This window comes from Pteropus vampyrus, unplaced genomic scaffold (genome assembly GCF_000151845.1).
Source record: "Pteropus vampyrus isolate Shadow unplaced genomic scaffold, Pvam_2.0 Scaffold101, whole genome shotgun sequence".
Taxonomy (NCBI): domain Eukaryota; kingdom Metazoa; phylum Chordata; class Mammalia; order Chiroptera; family Pteropodidae; genus Pteropus; species Pteropus vampyrus.
The window spans coordinates 4,773,954-4,798,319 of NW_011888882.1; the positions used below are offsets into that span (position 1 = coordinate 4,773,954).

The following is a 24,366-nucleotide window of genomic DNA, read 5'->3' on the forward strand; positions in this document are numbered from 1 at the left end:
CAATTCCTCTTCTGGGTATTTAGCCAAAGAAACCCAAAGCAATAACTCAAAAAGACATATACACCCCTATGTTCATTGCAGCATTTTTTACAATAGCCAAGACATGGAAGCAGCCTACATGTTCATCAGTAGATAAATGGATAAAGAAGAAATGATATATATATATATGTGTATACACACATATGATGGAATATTACTCGGCCTTAAAAAAAAGAGCAAAGTCTTGCCATCTGCAACAACATGGATAGACCTAGAGAGTAGTATGCTGAGTGAAATAAGTCAGAGGAAGACAGATACCATATGATTTCACTTATATGTGGAATCTAAAAAATAAAACAAACTCATAGATACAGAGAACATTTTGATAGTTGCCAGATGAGAGGGTGTTTGGGAGAATGGGTAGAAAAAGGGAAAGGATTAAGAAGTACAAATTGATAGTTACAAAATATCATGGGGATGTAAAGTATAGCATAAGGAGTATAGGCAATATCATTGTAATAACTACATATGGTATCAGATGGGTACTAGATTTATTGGGGTGATCACTTCATAAGTTATATAAATGTCTAATCACTATGTTGTACATCTGAAACTAATATTGTATGTCAACTGTAATTGAAAAAACAAAATTATTTTAAAAAATAAAGTTCTTTCCCTCAGCTCCCCCTAGTGGTTTCATTTTTTTAAATCTTATTTGTTTTAATAGAAACAGCAACATATATTTCCTAAGAAAAGTGTAGATTTGTGGATAATGGTTTTAATATTCTTTATGCCTTATAGATACATAATTTATATTTTTTATATTTTAAAAAATACTTAACATATTTACTAATAAATGCATTCAGTATTACTTGTACATGGTAAAACATTCAATCAGGACAAAAAGGTTTACAAAGAAAAGTAAGTTTCCCTTTCACCCCAGACTAATCAGTCACCTTCCCCTCCGGCAATCAGCAGTTCTATGGTTTTTATGTCTCTGCAGGAATTTTTTATGCATGTGTTTAACTTTTTGCATACATAGATGCATTCACTGGTTCCATTTATCAACGTTTTATGGTGACCTTTCCATATTAGGACATATAGATCTGGTTCTTTCTTTTGAAGATTTTAAAGGTTACAGAGTATTTTATATCATCTGTATAGTTACTACATAATTTATGAAATTAATTCCCAACTGATAGACATGTAGATTTTTAGTCTTTCATAGTTTATAAAAGACTGGAAATATTATAGTGTTTAGTGAACACTTTTGTGCATATAATTTAGCTATATATATGAGTATATCTGCAGGATAGATCTCAGGAGTAGAATTGCTAGATCAAAGGATATGTCTTTTTAATTTTGATAGATATTTCTAAATTGTCCTCCAAAGAGATTTACCAAATTCTATTCCCATCACTAGTGAGAGCCTTGCATTTATATTTCAACAGTTGTCAGGCAAAATGAATACAAAATACAAGTCCTTATTAACTTTATACGATCTGAATGATTACCAGTATTATAACAGTAGTCTATTAAATATTTTCCATTGCCAAATATATGTACATTGCCTGCTATAATTTCAGCTATAATCATCAATCCAACCTATATTTTGTTTTTCTTACCCAGAGTTTTTACTTGTGTCTTGATTTTAGAAAGAGAATTAAGGATTACAGTTAAGAGCTTTTATTAGCATAGGAAAATAAGTTTAAAAAGAAAAATACTACATTTTTTTTGTATTACATGTCAGAGAAAATGTGCATGGGCAAAAATCTGGCAATCGCGTAGTTGATATACAATCTTTATGATTTTTGTTCAAGAAAAACTATAATTAAAAATCTGCCTAGTACATACAAAAGTCTAAATTTAAGTAGCCCTCAAGTAGTAAAGAATTAACAAGTAGGTACCTCAAAATGAAAAATATTTCTTTTTAAACTGTAGGTAAAACTATAGGTTAGTTAACTGGGTAAAAACTGCAGTTTGAATTTATAACTACTTGGACTAATCATTCTCTTTCTCAAGCAGAAATTGAGAGGCATGGCATGTATTTTAGATAAATAGTTTTAAATATGTATGGACATTGAGAAATTATAAGCAGATTTTCTAAAATAAAAACACGAATTGATTTAATCTAACCTTAGAAGTAAAAATCTTTAGTTTTAATCTCCAGTGTTAAACTGTGATTATGTCCTTTGCGGCCATGTTTTCTGTAATTTCTCATACTTACTTCCTTAGACTCTTAGTGAAACATACTTTTTTCAGTATGTCTTGAAAGTTTTAAAAACATAATTTTTATTTCCTTTTATAGATACAAAATCTTACTCTAATAAGTGTGGAATTACATGCTCGAACTAGAAGAGACTTAGAACCAGATCCTGAATTTGACCCAATTTGTGCTCTGTTCTACTGCATCTCATCTGATACTCCACTACCAGATACAGACAAAACAGAACTCACGGGTGTAATAGTGATTGATAAAGACAAGACAGTCTCCAATCAAGGTAGTGTTCATTTATCTTAATTTTATACCTTCGCACCCTAGGATGAACGTTTGAATGGGGGAGTTTCTGTGCTGGCATTCTAAATCAAGCAAGCGTAAGGAATTTCTTTCTAAACTGTTTGCTGAGATATAGGGGATAGAAAGTGTTCTGTATAGATTTGTCCTAGATTCATTATTCTTACTTTAATAATCGTCAGATGTCAAAAGCAGTGCAATATAAAAATCTTAATAAAATTTCCAATTAGCATATTGGACTTCTAAATATTATTTTGTAAGATACTTATTGTTAATACAGAAATCAAATGATTATGTATCTCTAGATTGGGTGGACAGTCTTCCTTACGTATGCAGTGCCGGTATTTTGCTGCTAATATTTGGATTTAAGAAGTTACTACTATAAGTAAATGGTTTATAAGAGACTTTTAAGACATACTCTGATTTTTTTATATCTCTTCCTAAATACATACACTTTTGGGTTAGAGGTTCTTTATATAATGTACCATATAAGGCATTTTATAAAATACCAAATGTCTCTCTGCAGTTCTAAATGGTAGTATGTGAATTCAGTAAACTGAGAAGGAAGTCTTAGCACAGAGCAAAACCATATAGAAACTTGTGGTTTAATTAGTGGTGTGCTTGAGCTAGCTTGTACCAGCTTATAAGCCAGTGACTATTTCATACCTTTTTTCATGAATTTTTTCAAACTAGTTTATATTGTATTGGTAGTTTGAAATCAGCCATGGTGGAAAGTCTTTCTAGCATGGAAATAGAAAAGTACTACAAACCAAGGCTTTTTTTAAACATTTTTCAGCATACCACTGATTAAAATAGTCTCTACTAAGCAAAGCTCTTCTGCAGGAAGAGTAAAAACAAAAACAAAGTAATAAAATTGCTTTTCGTGTGACATATTATTATCTGGAGAATTTGTGAATGTAGACTTTTCAGAAAAATAACTGAAAATATGAAATTTGAATTTTTAGTTACATATTAAACTAGAAAACCTTTAAGAGATTGGGTTACTTTTGTATTTACTTTGGGGAACACTCTCTTCACTTGAAGTATTTCAGTACCAAAATTGCACTCAAAAGTAAGGAATAGTGTATTACTTACACAATTATATAATAAACATTTTGTTTATTTTTTAGATATCAGATATCAGACCCCATTACTTATTAGATCTGGAATTACAAGACTAGAAGTTACCTATGCTGCTGATGAGAAGGCACTTTTTCAAGAAATTACAGCTATAATAAAGAGGTATTCTTTTCTAATTTGTTTTTTTCAGTTTTTGTTCAGATAATCCTTTCAGGCTGTTGCTGATTAATAGAGGCGAAGATGGGAAAGAGGAAGACATCTCCTTCCGATGGCCCTTGGAAATAGTTATCCCTGGAAAAAGTTTGCCCTAACCCTCTACCACCATCAAGTTATGGATAGGAAAAAGAATGTTCTATTTTCAAGATGGAGGGGTCAGTGAAAGAAAAATATTAGCTTAGCCTCTAGCTTTCTCAGTTGGATTTTAGCATGATTTTTCTATGGTGGTGAAATAATGAGGAACTGTACTAAGTAGGCTTCTGTATTAAATAGAAGCTGTATTAAATAAGCTTCTACCTGGGAGGGCAGCCACCATTTCAGTTTGTTTGTTTGTTTGTTTGAAGAAAATGTTTTCTGAGTTCTAAACAAACCAATATTTTCAAAAAGCTTTGGAATGCAATCTGTTAAAAATAAAATAGTTAAGTGGATCTTTTGCATTTTCTCCAGAGTATAACTCTTGGTAGCCATGGACACTCTTATTAAATGCTTCACTTTTTTAAGAATTTAAGATTTCTGCCTATTGTTAGGTTTAGGTTTTTAGATGCTTAAAGCAGCCTAGAAAATACTCTTTGGATCCTGATACATAGATAAAAGCTGTCCTTGAGCATGTTTTATACTCACCCTTTTCTGTTCTGCTTTCTGTAGCTGAACTCTTGTAAACTGAGTTGTACTTTCTTTAGTTGGACTCTTATAAAGCCTGTAAAACTGAGAGGTTATTCTACGTTAAAGGTCAAGATGATATTCTACACACTCAACATTTGATTGAATCTCAAATGGGTTAACATAAACCATTTTGAAAATTAGAAAACTAGAAAATGTTTTCAACAAAACAAAATTAAAGTAAATGTCAGAGCATCAAAAATGATATGCCCACCACTTAGGGAGGAAAAAGGAAGAATGTGTTTTTATTATTTATAGCACTGCTGACTGAATAGATTCCCATCCATTCGAGTGTTGCCATCATCTGTCCTGTCTTTTATCTTTGTAAACCTGTCAGATGCTTTCGTGCCCACACGTACATTTCTTCAAGCAGCTTAGCAAAAGGAAATCTACCTTTTTAGCCTTTGATTTCTGAGACTAAGAAATTTGTCTCACTGTTTCATATTGCCTTACTTTCTTTTGTTTCTCCACATTCATGCCATAATCCTGCTCTTTGTTCCAAAGTTACCAGACCCCTGGCACTTTCTACCAAGAAAACACTTTTTTTATAGGTAGGTGAGAAGTATAATAAAATATTAGCTAATTGGTTCTAAAAGTATATCTGGTGATCCATTGTTATACCACAGACTTGTAGAGTAGCCATATATACCTTCAGTAAATTAGTGTAATTCTATACTGCAGACACTGAATGATATACTTCAGGTGTTAAATGACATACTCTGGACAGGCTCCCATCCCACAATCTAGAGTGACTTTACAAGCAGTTATGTAAAACCCAACTTTATAAACTTGTGATCTTTCACTCGGTTCTTTGGCTTTTAAAAACAATGCAATAATCAGAGTAATTTTGAACTTCTAATTTGATAGTGTTACTTTACTTTTTGCTCTATTCATGACTGTAATCAGTTTCTCTCTTCCCCACACATTTTTCCATGTTGGTTAGTTCCTCATAAGAGGAGCTACTAAGAGGCTCCCTCTGAGTTGGATGCAGATTGTCAGTTCAGTTTACCAGGGCAATTCTATGACCACAGTGAGCACATTTTCCCCTTAATGTCTGATGCTTAGCTTTTCCACATTAATCTCACCCCTATTAATATTTCAGTCTTCTTTTAAATTAAGTCACCTTCCTCTTAAATTTAAAGGACAGACTTGTCATTACTGAGGCCTTACTTCAGGTGAGGACAAAGTCATTAATAAAATTGAGTGGGAAATGGAAAACATTTTCATTTTCTTTCTCAGCATTAAAACTATTTAAAGACAGTATAGATTATAGAGGTTAAGAAGTGGCAAGAAAATGACCTTTTCAAAATATAATATCCACAGGTGCCCTCACATTTCACCCTGTCCCTACCTGCATTATATTCTCAATCATACTCTCACTCATATAATTCAGTGGTAATGCCTCCTTCCTACCCTAATTTCTGTCAGCCTCTTTCCCAAGTCATAACAAGTAAACACACAGTTTAAGTAAAAACTATGTTGGCTTTACAAAAGTACCTTCATATCAAGAGCCCTAATTGCCCCGATTCCTTTTTGTGTAGAAATTTTGTAGGCACCACTGCAATATCCCTTCCCTGTCTGAGAAACATAGATTATAGATTTTCATTTTTGTACTTTATATCATGAAGAAACAGTTCTTCTGGTAAAAGGTATAAACATATGGGCCTTGTTTAATTTTTTCATTCCTTCTTTAGGTATGATCCTGATATCCTGCTGGGGTATGAGATTCAGATGCATTCTTGGGGTTACCTCTTACAAAGGGCTGCTGCTTTAAGTGTCGACTTATGTCACATGATCTCACGGGTGCCAGGTATGTAGAGTTGTGAATGTTTTCTAGTTCAACTGAAGAGCAAATTACAAAGTAAATAAAGGCAATGCTTAAAAAGTACCAGTCTAGCCTAATTTTTAATACTGAATTGTGTAAGTCCTAGACATATCATAACTCCATTATAGAAAATTTCAAAAATCAAGAAAAGTAAAAGAAAAAATACCCCAATCTCACTACTACATACACTGTTAGTATATTGATTTTTTTCTTTTAGTCGGTTTTATATACATATATTGGTCTTTATTTTTTATGTAACTTTAATCACACATATATCTCATTATTATTAAGCTTCTTTCATCCAGTATCTTATCATAAGTATTTTTCTGTATAATCATTATGAAGACATTTCTTTTACTTGATGTACCATAACTTTATTTTCTTTGTCTGGTTCTATGTTCCATGTTTTATTTACTTTCTCTGGTTCTATATCTGGTTCTGTGATTGAAGAAGGGAGAAATAATATATCAAAATTACAGTTTATAAAGCAGTTTTTTAAATTGTGTTTTTGTATAACTACAGAATTTTTGATAACTTTGTTTAAAGGCTCCCCACAAATCTGACTAGGACAAAATAGTATACTTTGGGAGTCTAAAAGACCAAATACTGAATTGGTAAAAACTAATAAAGAGACCTCCTGGGAAAGGCTATGATTTCAATAAAATGTCTTGAGTGTTGGTAAATTTAAAGAGAAAAGTTGAAGCTAAGTTTCAAAATAATAAATGTGAGCTTTGCAAAAGCTTAGACTAAAAGGTCAGAGGTACTTTACGTTTAGTTTTTCAATGCATGAATTTTTTGTAGCTTCTCTGTCCCTTGAGTGATAGGAATAGTGATATATCTCAATTTTTTAAACATTTCATTTGGCATAGGTTTCTGAGTATTCAGGAGAGGCAGCACGAGTATTCAGGTGCACATATTAATTAGTTTAATTAGTTGTAACAGGTAAGGTATATGATGGTATATATCATATTAGAAGAGTGAATGAAAGCTTGTGTCCTTTTAAAGTCACCGCTGAAACCATTTTTGTGAGGCAGCATGGTACAATAGAAAGGGCCTGGTGATGGAGACAGTATAGTAAAGGGCATAGATTCTGGAGAAAGACTGCCTGAGGTTAAATCTTGGCTATACTGCTAACAAGCTATGTGATGTCAAGCAAATTACTTAACCTAGCCATACCTTGATTTGTTCATCTGCAAAATAGGGATGATGATAGAACTTACCTCAGGGCAATTGTGAAGTACTTAAAACATGGGAAGATAGCAAACATTATATAAGTGTTTGTTAAATGAAAAAAATCTTTCAAACATTATCTCTTTAAAATAAAGAAGAGTGCGGTGGTGTGTGTATATTGTCTTTGGAATCAGATAACACTGGTTTATGATACTGATTCTATTACTATATGACCTGGGGCAAGATATAACATTTCTGAGTAGAATTTACTACAATGTAAAATAAAAAGTATACTAAGATATTAAAGTGGATGTATTAAAATAAAATAATGTTATTAAAGTTATTAGAATATAATAGACGTTCAGTATATGGTAAATATACTTACTATTCCAGAGCCTCTGATCAACAACATTTGTATATATCCAGTATTATATGAGAAACATTTTAGTTTCTATTCTAGGTAAAATCATCACTTAAGAAACTAAACTCAGAACTCTAATTGCTATAAGAGGAACTCTTCATCTCCATATACAGTTAAGAGACTTTCATACTGAATATGAACATCATTAATTGATGTTAACACATTTTCAGAGAATTAAGTTAAAAACTCTACCGTTTTTTTCCAAGAAATGACCAGTTTAACAATAGACATTTTTATTCTAGCACCAAATGCAGTAGCATTAGATTAATAAAAATAGCACCAGAAATTGCCAAATTTAAAGAGAAAAGAATTTATTTTAACAATGCACATATACATTTTTATTATTAAAACATGTAGTTTTCAGATACATTTATTTCACAAAATTATTTCATAACTAAAGAGAAAAAATATTAGTCAAAATAATGATTATTCTCTAACTGTAAACAAAATAGACTGTGAATTACATTTCATCTTTACTTTTTATTTTTCTCATTTTCTTTGACATAACTTGCTTGGAAATTTCGTTTCGGTGAGTCCTGATGCAATCTTTATTCACTTCTATAGATGACAAAACTGAGAACAGATTTGCAGCTGAAAGAGATGACTATGGATCAGATACAATGAGTGAGATAAATATAGTTGGCCGAATTACACTAAATCTTTGGAGAATCATGAGAAATGAGGTAAAGTGCTTTAGCTAAAATTTTGTTTGGAAATCAGATTAGCTCAGTATAATGATTTTAATCATTATAGAGTATTTAGTATAGCTTATCATGTAACTTATGCTTCTTTGTGAATTGTTTTTGTTATACTTAAGTACAGTTACAAAAATAAATACCACTTTCAGAAATACAAAGCTGTAGAAGTATTTAACATTAATGTTATTGATGAGTGTTAATTTTTTTTCTATTTGTATCTAAGGTAGCAGTAGTTAGAAAAGTTAATAGCTATCATAAAACAATGTTGTATGTGTTGAATGTTGTATAATTTTAACATTGTTTTTTGCACTTAAATCATTTTTGCACGTAAGGCCAGATGAATTCAGTTGGCCTTTTTTATTTATTACTGTAAGAAAAATTTAGTCTAGATATAGGAAGGAACTTTTCAAACTAAGGATATTTAAAAACTAGGTCAAACAAATAAGTTATATTGGAATGAGATTACTTGGAAACAGTTAATAGCAGCATCCAGTTGAAGCTTTAGAAGCCCAAGTAAGGATTTTTGGTAGTATAGTTTTCACGAATATCTCATTAATTTGTACTCACTCAGAGAAATAATTTGTTCACCAAAAATGTAAGATTATAGGATTCTGGATCATATTACATCCTTGAAGTTGCCTGATTTCTCTTATTGAAATGTAAAAATGATACTTACTATAAATTGGTCTAGTGTCAGATTTTGAACTTCGGATAATATCAAATAAAATGTTTATATTTAAGAGAAAGCTGTATTCAGTCGCTTTTTCTCTTTGACATTTTCCATTATGTACTTTCTATTACACTCATTCACTATGATGATTCTGGCTCTTTTGATTTATATAAAACATATGACTTTACAAGCATGCCCTCTGTAATTCTTTTGAGCATTATCACACAGTAATTCTTTCCAATAAGGAAATATGTTTTTTATATTAAATTCGGGTGTTCTCATTTTTTCTTCTTTTCACTTTTATTTCTTCTGGCATCATAAGCCTAAAGTTATGCTCACATTTTATCTAATTTGAAAATATATAATATATGTACTTTCTTGGAGATAATTTTATTCTGTTTTTTTATTCTTAAAATAATATCAGAGCAAAAAGAATCCCCAATGACTTAAAAATAATCTCTAGTGACACAGCACAGGGTATGAAAGGTATAGGGACTATGGCGTATTTGGTTTGTATAGTCCATAATATATTTCAAACTTCAGTCTCTGATACTGCCTGGGATGAACACATAAATTAAGTGTATAAACACAAAATTAAATTTTTGAATCTTTGTTTCAAGGGGTTTTTTCATCCATGAAGGATCCAAAAAGCAGCTGTAGCAATTATCCATTATTATTTAAAATCACAGAAAGTAACTTTTTCAAAGTTTAGGGTTTTCATTTAGTCCATACTGAAAATTGAAGGTGAAAGCCTTTCTCTAATTCTAGTCTGAATATATAGCATCTCTGATCTTTATTTTTAAATGTGGGAAACAACTGTGAGAAAGTTATGAGTTAGATAATTTAACGCCCCACACACCCCGCTTCCTAGATGGGCCAAATTTGATTGTCACTTTTTTTTCTAACCCAAATTACTCCTAGCAATTTGGAAATTTCCATAAAATCTTGAATGAACTTGTAGGAAGGATTTTCTTGTATCTCAAGCTGTTCTGGAACTTTAAGGATTGACTGGACAGAAGCTGGCCCTGAGAATTTTTTATTTTTTATATTAGAGGCCCTCATACTATTTTTTTCTGGATTAAATAGTTTCAGAGGCTCCTTTTTATCTTTATTTCTTTTATCTGTATCTCCCTCATGACCCTTAGCAGTTACTAACCTCTATTATTATTTTTTTCACCCTCTTTAATTCTCCCCACATACTTCCATCCCTGACCTATGGATGTTGCTGTCTCCCTTTTATTAAGAACTGGATCTCTGAAGGCGGGACGTCTCCCCCCACGCCCTTGCAGCGTGCACTCCCCTCCCCGCTCGCCCCCAATACAGTTTAGAGTTGAATGGATATCTTTTTTCCTACACCTAGTTTGGGTTTTTAAAAATTTACCTGTTTTTACTATGCTAGTTTTCATTGCTCTGCTCAACTTTAACACGGAATTACAGCTGTGTCCTCTGGAGTTTGAATCCTCAGTAACAAACACAGTGCCTACTACATAGTGCTCATGACACATTTGTTGACTACTCGAATGAAATAATAAATTGCTCTTCCCTGGAAAATTATATTTAGAGGCCTACTGGATATCAACTTAATCCAAGCCTTTCAAAAATTTGCCAAGTAGGTTAGAAACAGTCCTGATTCAGTTCAACAAATATTTATTAAGCGCCATCTCTAGTGTACAAATCTGGACCTGGGTTTAGAGCAAGTAAGACTACAGCTGATTTCTCTCTTATTTTAACAGGCAAGGAGGCAGATTATATGGCTGCAGATGTTGATAGGTGGGTAGATGTGGCAGTTATTGCTTCAGTTTTCTCAGTGAAATAGGAATCACTTTTCTCAGCATAGTGGAGGGGCTTCTGGGGTTTGAGGAAAGAAGAGTATGAAACAGTTATGTAGGGGAATTTAAGAGTGGATAATTAAGAAAATATAGTAGAAAAGCTAGGCAGCATTAGAGCCCATTTCAGATTTGCATCAAGAAATTAAAGTGATACCTGCCAGCTATGTTCAGATTCACAGATATATGTGCAGAGTAACAGAGTTAGATTTGACTATACTTCACAAGCAAAGGATTTTGGCTTTGCTAAAATTTAATTGATTAGTCAATTAATTACAAATGAAGCAGTAGAGGAACAAAGAACTAAATGGTATATACCAGGTTGTGATTATAATGATTGGAACAGAGGTCAGGACACTAGAGGGAGTAAACTGGGAGGATAGGAGGTGATAGTTAGAGAATGAAATGCATGAGATTCTGGAGGGGATACGATTACTGGTAATGAGAGATCTTGGAGTATGATTATGGGAGTGGGTGGCTAAGGTGGGTTGGAGACAGTGACATGGGAATTTACCTCTGAGAGCTATCTGTCTGGTAGCAGTGTAGACAAGAACAAGGCCAGAAGTAAGGGAAACCAGAGAGATTATTGGGGTAGCTCGAATGAAAGTTGGCAGCAGTATAGGGATTCGATTTAGAGGTTAAATCCATAAGAACTGGATGTACAAAAAACTGAAGAGGAAGGAGTATCAAGAATGATTATCATGGTTCTGGCATCGATGGTTTAAAATCATGTTTAGGTGGGAAAATGATGATTTAAGACTGTAGAGCATGAGTGAGTTATCAGTCAAGGTATCCATGTGCAGGTACCCCACAAGCATTTAAATAGGGAGGTCCCAGATATGTGATACCTGCCAGCTATGTTCAGATTCACAGATATATGTGCAGAGTAACAGAGTTAGGTCTGAATTAGAGATGCAGCCTTGGAAGTCACATGAAAGTAGCATATGGAGAGAGTGATCAGGATTGAGCCAGAGACACATTTTTGTGAATGAAGACATTTTGAGGAGTAGACAGTAATCAGACCCCAAGAAGGAATAGTTAGATAATGAAGAACCAGCAGAGTACACTCCCAGCAGTCACTAGGAAAGTCGGATGCTTCCACACAAGCACGTAAGCCTCCCGTTATCTCATTTTGGCAATTAGAATCTGTTTCTAATATTACCTATTATTATAATTTCAGTCTCTCAGTAAGCGTGTGCTTTTAAATACTAAGGCAATGCAACGGGCAATGAAGATTATGTAAAGAAGTAAAATAATAATACTCCCTTGCATTCTTATGTTGTTTTATCATTTATATGGCACTTTTACAGACTTGTCATTTAAAAATTTGGTGCTCACAAACTTTGTAGCATAAGTAAGGGAACAAAGTAGTAAGGTATTGTTCCAAATAAGGAAACTGAATTTCCCATAGGTTAAGTGACTTGCCTATAAAGGCTCATAGCTAGTAAGGTGTCAAGACTTAGGCTCATTGTGGGTATGCTCCCTGTCCCCAGAGAGCTTATTATATATTTTGAGTATATGTAAAATATGTATTAAATATATAATAAGTTTCTTGACAGAGCACATTCACAATGAGAGTGCACACACTTACTTATGTGTGTGGGCATCTCCCATATATATTACATGACTTTGATAGTGCATCTATCACTGACCCTACAGGCACCATATAACAGCCAAATGAGACATAAATTGTACCTGTTTTCAGAGGAAAGAGAGATCACTGTTGAATCTTGGTGGGAAGTGAGGAAAGAATGGGAAGGGGGTACAAAGGTGCTCTTACTATCAAAGTTCTAACACTCTAGAAAACACTCTAGAATAGGAGATAGACTTCTCAACAAATAGTTGGTGTGCATTAGGGTACAGAGAAAGCACCTCTAACAAAGGAATACCACACAGCAATGAAAAAGAATGAAATATTGCTACATTGAACAACAATGCTGTACTCTGTTTTAGGCAATTGTATAAGTACCTGAGATCAAATGTTTGGCTCCAGTTTCTATAAAACTAAGTGGAATTGTAAAAAACTAAATGAAGATATTTATTAGTAAGTAGAAGAATCATTCAACTATGGGAATTTGATAATAAAATGAGTAATTCATTTATTTTTGAGAGAAGTACTCAGGCCAGTACTGATTTTTGGAAAGTAAATGATATTTTACTTCTAAGATAATGGGTTAGTACATACTTTAAACTGGTAACTGTAAGATAAACTCATTCCAGAGTTTAAAATTCTGTGTATGTGTAAGTACATACACACACTCTGAAGTATGCTACATTCCAATGCTGTCATTCTGGAGATTGAAATTGTAGATTAAGTAAAACCAATCTGAGTCACTGCACTGACATGAGCTTAACATTCAGTCCCTGTTTTATACTTGCTGGGTTGTCAAAGTGGAAAAGAAAACATTTTAAAATTCTAATTTAATATACAAATATGAAGTGCTATTTGAACTATTCTTCAGAATCCCAAGCTGACCTAAGAATGGGGAATCCTTGTTCCTTAATTTCCATTTTTTGTTGAAATGCCTGCCATTATCTAAACTGCTTGTGTCATGTGGGTATTTCTGAGAGACCATCTAGCCAGATGTATGTTTTATAAATTTGAACTCTTTTTTAGTATTCTTTTCCCATTAACACAGCTTTTACCTACATATTTTGAAGATGGGGAAACATTTCTACCATATCCTTTTAATCTTTTGCCTTTGGAATGAAATTAAGTGACTCCATAATATCCATGTATTGGGTTTAGTAGTGATGTAATTCTTGGGAGCAGGATGAATGCCTGCCTTTGACTAGATAACTCATCCTCGAATCTGTGGGATCCTATTAATCAGCATGTCACCAGGACCAAAAAGTAAGTATGGAAAGAAAAGATTTACCTGATTGACAGTGCTGTGGTCTGTTTTTTTGTATTAGCATAGAGTATAAAAAGAAGTGATAAGAACTGAGCGCTCTCAAATAGTATATGACCAAGTTGAATCTCATCAGGTCTGATTTTTTTCCAATTAAATATTAATTTATTATGAACATTTCTGTCCAGTAGACTATATATATACATAGTTTTAAATTAATTATGATTCAGTTGTAACACAAATCATTATTGCAGGTAGCTTTCATATCTACTATGAACAGTTAGAAGTAACATTTGGAATCTTTTAGAACCAAATTTGCATATAAAACCACATCATCATAATGGAGTCTTGGTTTTTTTTTTAGGTGGCTCTAACTAACTATACCTTTGAAAATGTGAGCTTTCATGTTCTTCATCAGCGTTTTCCCCTCTTTACCTTTCGAGTCTTATCAGATTGGTTTGATAACAAGACAGATCTATACAGGTAATGTTTTATAACTCTGAAGATAATATCTTTTTTTAATCAATATTATCGGTATATAATTTATATAGAATAAAGTATCTCATGTGGTGACTTTGACCCTATGACCACTACCCCAATCAAAATAAACATTTCTAACGCCCAGAAAATTCCCTTATACAACTTTGCAATCAACTTACCTATTTAATTATCCAGGTAAGTACTAGTTAAATTTTTATTACTGTAGATCAGTCTTGACAGTTCTAGAACTTCGTATAAATAAAATTATTTACAGTCCACCCGTTTGTATCTAGCTGCTTTCAAGAAATTCAGCATAATGTTTTTGAGATTCAACCATGTTGTTTCATAAACCAGTAGTTTGTTCATGTTTATTAGTAAGTAATATTCAATTATATGAATATACCACAATTTATTCAGTCTCCTGTTGATGGACAATTGGATTGTTTCTAGTTTGCGGCTATTTTGAATAAAACTATATGCAAGTCTTTGTTTGAATATATATTTTCATTTCTCTAGGAGTGGAATTGCCAGGTCACATGGTTACTTGTTTAACATTTTAAGAAATCTCTAAATGGTTTTCTTTGGCAATTTTTCTAGTACAAGTCTGCTGGCAACAAATTCTCTTAGGCTTTGTTTATCTGAAAATATCTTTATTGCACCCTTGTTTTTGAATATTTTCACTGTCTAACTCTCAGGCTGAGATTTTTTTTTTTTTTTTACCACTTTAAAGATTTCATTCCCATTTCTCCCAGCCTCCATTGTTTCTGATGAAAAATCAACAGTCATTCTCATTTTTCCAGTGTATGAAATGCATTTTTTCCCAAAGGGTTAACAGTTGACTACTGTTTTGTTACCCTGTGTAAGGCTTATGCTGAGGCAGGGAGAGTTATTCAGTTTTGGTTCAGAGTCAGTCTTTGGAAGTTCCTGCCCTCCTGGGGCTCATGGAGGAGACTGCTTAGGAGATGTTATATACCAATAAATAAAATGAAATTTGATGTTAAATTTAACATTGAAAACTACAATCAGTGGTTTGTGTATAAGCCCTAGAATGCTCTAAATGCATATTTTGCTACTTCTAATTAGGTATTATTTAAGTTGATAAGTAATTGTTTTTGCCAAGAAAAATAAAGAACTGGACCTAACATACTACATAAGGGACTTTGGACTATACTTTAGACTATTTATGCTAAATGGATTCTATTACATAGAGAGACCATGTACTCTTTCTTTGGAGATACTTTGGAAGATCAATTTTATTTCTAAATTTAAGTGAATTCTTATCAAGAAAGTAAGTCATACTTTTTAATTTACATTTCCTTCCTACAATGTTTTAAGGATTTATCTATTTGTAAATTGACTCAGAAATTAGAGGAACTTGCTAGTCAAGGATTTCTTGTATTAAATCTGTAAAGTACAAAGGTGCCCTGGTTATTATTTTGTTTTTGTAAACTCAGATTTGGGTCTCCTGGAAACCTATGATTTACATGAATGAGTTATGTTCCCAAAATTTTGTTGCTTGTGACTGAGAACACATTCTTCCATAAAAATGTTAATGTCTCGAGATTATATCCCTAAATCCGCCTATAAAACCTTTCCTAATCCCTAATATTACTAATCTAGAGAATTCACAGTACCATCTTGATGTCAGCTGCTATTCAAGGAATAGTTATTGAATATTATGTTCTGGTAGCAAAGAGTTCTGTAGCTCAAGAAGATAACATTAGAAAATTTCTTCTTCAGTTCTTCATTTCTATAGAACCAGCCCTTAGAAAAAGTTCAGAATAAGTGAGTTTGGACTTGGAATTCTTATATCTCCTTTTTGATCAGCCTCTTCCCAGATGCCCTATCCCACAAAATACCTTCAAGATGCTCTCAGTTCAACCATTTCAGCACCTACCCAGGCCTTTCCTGAGTGGCTTTTGCTTCATAATTATATTTCCCTTCCTCTACCCCAAGTCAAAATTTATATTTGCTCACTACAACAACAAATTACCTAACAAAATTCAATTTTGTCATGTTTTGTTTATTTTTTTAAAAGGCCACAGTTACCCATTCTTTTTTTATATCACATGGCTAGCCAGATAGGACTAGATAATAGGAATTAACATAATCTTATTTCAAAAATATGTTTGTTTATTTTTTAAATTTAAACAGTCCACTTTTTTAAATACTTTTGAAAAATATATTAGGAAAAATATGGAGTGCTGTCGGCAAGATGGTGGAGTAGGAAGCCCTGGAACCTCTGTCCCCCCACAGACACTGATTCAGCAATAATTCACAGACAAATTTCCTTTGTAAAAAATTCAGAAAGTAATTGAAAGGCTCCTGCACCCCAGGCGAACAAAGAACCAGACTCACCAAAGCTGGTAGGGAGATTCAGACACCCACTTGCCAGAGTCCTGCCTCTGACCCAGAGCCATATGATCAGGAAAAGGCCCCTAGCTTCTCTCAGGGGAGGGAAGAGTTGGTTCGTGTGTCTAGAACCCCAACTTTTCCTACGGAGCACTGATAGTTCTGACACAGTTTAGCTGGCGGAGCCAAATGGAGGAAATAGCGGCATGGGCTGGTAGACACCATAGAGCCTCCCTTGCTGCTCAGCAGAAGCAAGTAGTTGAAAAATCCCAGCTCTTAGTTTATCCCCGGTGAGAGAAAGAGTTGATCCATGCATCCAATGTCCCACCTCCTCCTAGGCTACCCAAAGAGCTGTTATCTGTCTGTCCAGTCTCGGACCTCCAACAGGTCCTGCACAATCTAGCTCTTTGATGGGGAATGGACACAGTGATTTGGACTAGCAGACCATAACTCCCCATCCTGCTTACCACAGAGTGAGTGGACAAAAACCCTAGTTGCCTGCTTCTCCTTGGGAAGGGAAAGAGTTGATAGAGGCCTCCAGATTCTCTGGAGTGATTGGTGGAGGCCTCCTGGACAGGGCTGGTCCACGAAGACTGGGAGAAGTGTCAGCTTTGTCTGATGCAGGACACTAATACAGAGAGTTAAGGAAAATGAAGAATCAGGCAAAGACATCCCAGACAAAGGAACAAGATAAATCTCTAGGAATTGACCATAATAAAATAGTTAATATGATTTACCTGATAGAAGATTCAAAATAACTGTCATAAAGATGCTCACCAAGGTCAAGAGAATAGTGCATGAACAGAATGAGAATTTCAACAGAGGTAGAAAATATTAAAAAGTACTAAACATAAATGGAGCTGAAAAAAGTAGCTGAACTGAACACTTCACTAGAGGAGTTCAACAGTACACTAGATCAAGCAGAAGAAAAGATCATCAACCTCCAAGGCAGGTCATTGATTACCCATGTGGTCTACAGAAAGGATGAGCTGTTAAATCCGTTTTATTTTAAAGGAACTGATTGAGTCCACACATAATGCACTGTCTCATTTACATTTGGCAAATCTGCATAACTGAAGGATTACATTAATTAAAACAAAATATATTAAAATGCAATGCAATTTTTTGCCTATGAAACTAGTAACACTTAAAAAATTAAAAATTATAATCCCCAGAGTTGACAAAGATGCAAGTAAACTAGCATTTTATCATCATTAGTATGAATGTAAATTATTAAAACCTGGAAAGCAGTGCGTCAATATGTATTAAAACTAAATCATAGCAGACCCTTTGACCAAATCTAGGAACTCCTTAACGTACATCATTACTTCCTCCTAAGTAACCTCACTTTTAATATGTATGTTTTGGCAGAATGAAAACAATACCAATTTCAAGTGTCCAGATTTTTACCTAATGTTCATAGCATGGATTCTCTTTTAACAGATGGAAAATGGTTGATCATTACATCAGCCGTGTCCGTGGAAATCTCCAAATGTTAGAACAGCTGGACCTGATTGGGAAAACCAGTGAAATGGCTAGACTTTTTGGCATTCAGTTTTTACATGTACTGACAAGGGGTTCACAGGTAGGAATTTTTCTTTTTTCTTTTCTTTTTTTTTTCTTTTCTTCCCCCTCCTCCCTCCCCCCCCCCCCACAAACACATTTGAAAGTTCTGTGTGAGTGAGTGCTTTACTTTCAAGATGTTTGAGGTGATTTGTTTTTTTGAACTTCCTATCTGGTACCAGCTAATATATATAGCCGGTTGATCAAATCTTATCATTTTATTTTTCTGGAAAAGCTTTAATTTCACTAACAGCTCCACTTCTTATTTTTTTTCCTCCATCCTACCTTTCTGGCAATTGCCGTTTTTCATGGCATTAAAAAAATAAATGATTGTGTCCTTGAGGGAAATACTGTTCATGAATATTGTCACTGTGATTAAGGATATCTTCAAAGGCCCTTATAACTGGGGAAGCAGCAAAGAAAGTCTATGTCTCTTTTGTTTTACATTCCTAAATGTGGCTTGTTTCAGCTCCCAACAGCTAATTTAAAAAAAAAAAAAAAAGGATTTGGAAATCATTTTAAGTGGACATTATCATTTTTTTAATGTTAAAAATGAGACCTTGGAAGCCATTTAATTCATTATATCTTCCTAACTAATATCCCAAGGACATAATGAGAGATTTTATCAAATGCCTTGCTGAAAATTGTTCACGGCATTCATTCAATAAATATGTATTTGAATACTTTTAGTGTGTTAAATAAACATTGTGCTAAGATCAAGGATACTATATTAAATCACTCAGGATCCTTAACCTCATAAAATCTTTTATTTTATTTTAATTACTTCATGTCTACAACATTCCCCCAGTTTACGAATTCAGTAATTATAGCAAAAATAGAGCTCTAACGACTTTGGCATTACCTGTTCGTTTATTTAATTTCATTACTTATAAGCTATTTATTTTATTTATTTGTACCCCCACAGGTTTTAAAAGCTATCTGAGGTGGCTTATAATAATTTTTAAAAGTTGGATACCTTAAAATCACATGAGAACATTTCAGTGAACTCATGCTGATTCTTGCGAGTGCTTTTTTTTTATAATACCCCAAACCATCTGCTTCATGGCGGTTATTACAATCAGTAATTGATTGATTCAATTTTGCGAGTACTAAGCTGACTGCCTTTCAATTCTAGAATCCTTGTGATTCCTTCTTGAAAATTTAGGATAACATTTATTCATCTCAAGTCTCCTGACTTCTATTTTCTAATTTTCCCAAATCAATTTCTTAAATATTGACCAACTTTTTCAATTAAGTTGACAGACTATACAGCTGGCTCTCCTACATGTTCGTTATGATATAGCTGTATTTAAATATAAAAAGAAATCTAATTATATCTGTCTTATATTTAATATCGACTTATAGTGTAAGTATTTTGTTATTTTTGCAGTTTTTATCAAAGTTATAATAATAGGAAAAGGATTTACGAATTCCCCTTTCAGGCATCTAAAAGCTGAGTAAATAACCAATACTGTATAACTGAATTGTAAGAAAGTCATGCTGCTTTATTCTGAAGAGCAAAACATCCCTCAGATTATTATCACATATTCAAGACCAGTATATTTGTATTTAAACTGTTTCTTCTTCTCTTCCCCACCTTCACCTCTCTTCCCGCAGTACCGTGTGGAATCAATGATGTTGCGTATTGCTAAACCAATGAACTATATTCCTGTGACACCTAGTGTACAGCAGAGGTCCCAAATGAGAGCCCCACAGTGTGTTCCGCTGATTATGGAGCCTGAATCTCGCTTTTATAGCAACTCTGTTCTCGTCTTGGATTTTCAGTCACTATATCCTTCAATTGTGATTGCATACAACTACTGTTTTTCCACCTGCCTTGGCCATGTTGAGAACTTGGGAAAGTAAGTTTTTTTCATATTGCAATTATGTTGTGTTTTGTACTTCTTACTGAAATTAGACTTTGAGTGTCTCTTTGCTCTTGAGACTGTTCTAATAAGCAAGATGAATGGGCTGTAGCACAGCTAATTCATTATTGTTAGTTACTTTACTAATTGACACCGATGACCATATGACTAATTCAGTATTGTGAATGGATGATACATATGAAGAAGATCATGAATAGATCAGCCTTGCAACTGTCTGTTTCACTCTCTATGTATATCTAGAGTCTCTTTTTAAATGAAAGTTATATTTAATTTGCTGATATAAATCACCATTCAGTGGAACAGATTGAGAATTATGATCTTAAGACTCCAGCTATCACCTCCTCTTGACTTTTCTTAGAAATAGTTTTGATTTTTTTTTAAAAAAGTTACATTGTTAAATATTAGGTTTTAGTTATTCATGTCAATGAATTTTATAAGCTAAATGTCATAACATTTCAAATACTCAAAGGAGTAGATATTTTTCTCATATTGTAAGAAATACAGTCTTCCTTAATAATGACTTTTGTGTATTTAAAATCAAGTGTTATAGTATTATCTAGAGTATATTCACTCCTTCATAGAAAGTATTTGTGGAAATTGTATTGGTAATCGTGTCTTTTTATTAAGAACGGAAACTTGCAAAGTTATTTACAATTTTTTTTATTTAAGACTTAAATTTTTCTTTAAAGAACTTAATGTAAGGAACTACAATCAGACAACGAGTTGAAATTTGGTATTTCAGAATAGATTTTACCCATAAATTTTAGGATAGGACCGTTTAAGAAATATTTCTTTTAACAAATTGTAAATATTTGAAGAACTGCTTTATGGTAATTAGATGAATAAACATATTACTAAATAAATGAATTCATGTTTAGATGTTTGAAAATAAATTTCTAAAGGAATTAGAAAGATTCCTGAAATTGCTTAGACTCTGTATTCGATGGTTTGAGAAAGTATTTGCTTAATGTTTTCTTTCTTAACAGGTGTGATGAGTTCAAATTTGGCTGTACCTCTCTAAGAGTACCTCCAGATTTGCTTTACCAAATTAGGCATGATATCACAGTTTCCCCCAATGGAATAGCTTTTGTCAAGGTAATACTCTCTTGTAAATGAAAGGTATAACTATGGCTTAACCTTTGGAGAGCTAATGGTTTAGATGTTGTTGGCCTATAAAATAGGGGGAAAAAATTGTTTAGTTGAATATCTCATCTCAAAAGGCAAAGATATAGGAATCGTCTAAGAAGCATTAAAAAAAGTCATCTTGTTTTGCATGAATTTTGATTTAAAATCTTTTAATTGTTAGATCTTAGTTTTTAGTGAAATATTGAAAGAAATAGCTTACACAATACCTTCTACCCTCTATTAGAATCTGGCAGACTTAAATAACTATATTTGATGGTCACAATGATGACAACTTATAAAGATTTAAATTGCTTTAATGTGTAAACTCTAATTGTTCATCCACATTATTTTAAATTAAGACTTTCAGAAATAATGATACACTTATTTGATTGCATTTTTAAGAAGATATCCAAACTAATAATAGAGTCTTTTTTTCTCTCCCTATCTCCCCTCAAAAGAGGAAAGCCTCATAAATGAGTAAATTAAAGACAAATGGGAGAGATCTAGGAGAAGACTACATTGCCTCTCATGTGCCAACTTCATTTCTTTCTATTCTAGTTCCTTAGCAGTGAGTCTATACTAGAATCGTGGGACAGTAGGGTGGTAGCATGGCCCTCACTAGCCCTCAAATTCATTCTGGTGTACTTAGCAAAAGTAGCATCATTCTTCACCATAAGAAGATGCTATGTTTGAAGAGTACCCTAAAATTAGCTATTTAGATATGAAGAAAAGTTTTACCAGAGAATTAATGATACATTCCTTTCGGGGGAATATTATATCTTCATATTATGACATATATTTTAACATAAACATGGTTTCTTCAGAAGGTATACAGAATGAATTAGAGGTTAGAGTATGTTTTCATTGTCACGTATCTATCAGCTTATTATATTATCTCCCTTTAACAGCATTTTTAAAACTTGCATCAACATTTTGACCCAATGTGTAAAGCTTAATGAAAATAAAATTTTTTTAATATTAAGGAATGTGATTATCCTATACCTTAGGTTATAATTGTTCAGTCCGACATGCATTATTACCTTGCACGTGTCTGTGAATCATCTTCAAAGTTTAATACTGTTTTGTGGTTTTCATTCCTATTGGAGTTCTCATAAATTCTCCCTAGTCTTGATTAATACAAATGATTTTTTTTTTGGCATCAACAAATTTTATCACCTCACTATTCATCCCCTCTTCCAGATTGCTAATAAATATAGGCCGGAGGGGATGGCTTAGTGGTCTAAGCATCAGATTTGAAATACCTAGAGTCCTTGGAACTACAGGTTTGAATGTCAGCAGAGTCAACCCAGCTCATCATTCTTCCAAGGTAGATAAATGGAGTTCCATGCAGATTACTGGGGTCATTAGGATGAGATCTTTAAAAACTGAGGTTTGTTATAAGTGATACAAATCCCATGTGTCTTTCTGAAAGAGTGGGGGTTTGGATCATAGTTTTGAACAAAATTTCCCTCTGAACTTGTTGTATGCTCTCTTATGCACTAGTTGACATCCTCCTCCCTGGAGGTCTTTGAACTCACATAATAGTGCTTCATTAGATTTATAAACATTACAGGAACTTTTTAGGAGAAAAGTCCTCTTCAAAAGAAAGAAAATGTGATGATTTTGTATTGACGGCCACTGGTCCTGTGGCCACTCTATTATTAGTATGTTTCAATTCCTGACAGTTGACTATTGTTATACTTTGTGCTTCCTTCTTAATTATCTAAATCTATAATGTTTAAGGGATTTTAAACATTCTTTTTTCCTTTATGATAGCCTTCAGTGAGAAAGGGTGTGCTACCAAGAATGCTCGAAGAAATTTTGAAGACTAGACTCATGGTGAAGCAGTCAATGAAGGCTTACAAGCAAGACAGAGCCCTTTCACGAATGCTCGATGCACGTCAGTTAGGACTTAAGCTTATAGCAAATGTCACATTTGGCTATACAGCTGCCAATTTTTCTGGGAGAATGCCGTGCATTGAGGTAAGTGATACAATTCTGTAGTTTTTTTGAAAGAAACTAAAGCCAGCATTAAATGAATACCTGTTTACCTGTTCATGAAAACACTTCGTTTTGTTGTAAAACTTTAAAGAGTTTTATGTCAATGACATAGGATCAGTTTTTCTCAAACCAGGGCTTATATATATACATACTCTTAGGAATTTGTTGGTTTTCTCTGTCTTCATTTCAATTATAATTTTAGAAATTAGCATACACTTTTTTCTACATAATCTGGATAACCATATTGTAACCAACTATTAGCATTAGATTTTGGTGCCAAATTTATAGAAATGTTTACAACAATCTCAGTACTACATAATTGCTTTTAACATATTGATAGAGATCTGATGATAGGTTGCTTCTCCAAATGTCAGAATGAACAACAATGATTTCATATTTACAAGTGTACCAGTAAAGATTTAAGCAAAGCCTTTGTTTTGTAGTGGTAGTTGCAACTGAAAGATACTCTTTGTAGAATAAGACTAATCTCTTGTTATTTACTAAATTAGAACGTTAATTTGACATGAATACAGTGTAGTGTAACAGAGTAATAATTTTCTAGTGATGGAGAAAAGAACAGAGTAAACTTGTTTTATTAATCTTTTCATGTCAAATGAAGGCCAGAACATTGTGGTATACCATATTGTAATAGTTCAATAAGAGAAAAGCAGTGGAAGAATAAAGTTCCCACACAGCTCTCAGTAGGCAAAGCGAACTCCAAAAACCTGTGCAAGAGACTTCCACTTTCAGGTCTAGCATATGAGAAGCTTGAAGTCACCACTCTGTTCTCACAATAAATAAAAATCTGAACAAACTGAAAAGTCAACAGCTCTTCTTAGATCCCTCAGAGAAGTGAAGTCACAGGGCAAACAACTGCCCTCCAAATTTAAGAGATCAACAAGTGAATGATACAGAGAATCACAACTTACCAGTGCACAAACCTCTATAAGTACCAGTGCCAAGGCAGGGAAACCTGAAGTACAACTGATGAATGGCTGGAGGCTCAGTGTAGACAAGTCTGAGAGAGAAAAACTCCAGTGGCCCAGT

General features: G+C 33.3%; 1 protein-coding gene across 4 annotated transcripts in view; it reads left to right on the forward strand.

Moving 5' to 3' along the window:
• Positions 1–24,366, forward strand: part of REV3L (REV3 like, DNA directed polymerase zeta catalytic subunit) — a 137,838-nt gene that overhangs the window by 91,452 nt on the left and 22,020 nt on the right. For all 4 annotated transcript variants that reach the window (XM_011364808.1, XM_011364806.1, XM_011364807.2 and 1 more), the window contains 9 exons: positions 2,288–2,480; positions 3,625–3,736; positions 6,145–6,260; positions 8,431–8,549; positions 14,277–14,395; positions 18,188–18,329; positions 19,925–20,169; positions 21,180–21,288; positions 23,095–23,301. In XM_011364808.1, coding sequence (XP_011363110.1) covers positions 2,288–2,480; positions 3,625–3,736; positions 6,145–6,260; positions 8,431–8,549; positions 14,277–14,395; positions 18,188–18,329; positions 19,925–20,169; positions 21,180–21,288; positions 23,095–23,301 — 1,362 coding nt within the window. The remainder of the gene's footprint in view (positions 1–2,287; positions 2,481–3,624; positions 3,737–6,144; positions 6,261–8,430; positions 8,550–14,276; positions 14,396–18,187; positions 18,330–19,924; positions 20,170–21,179; positions 21,289–23,094; positions 23,302–24,366) is intronic.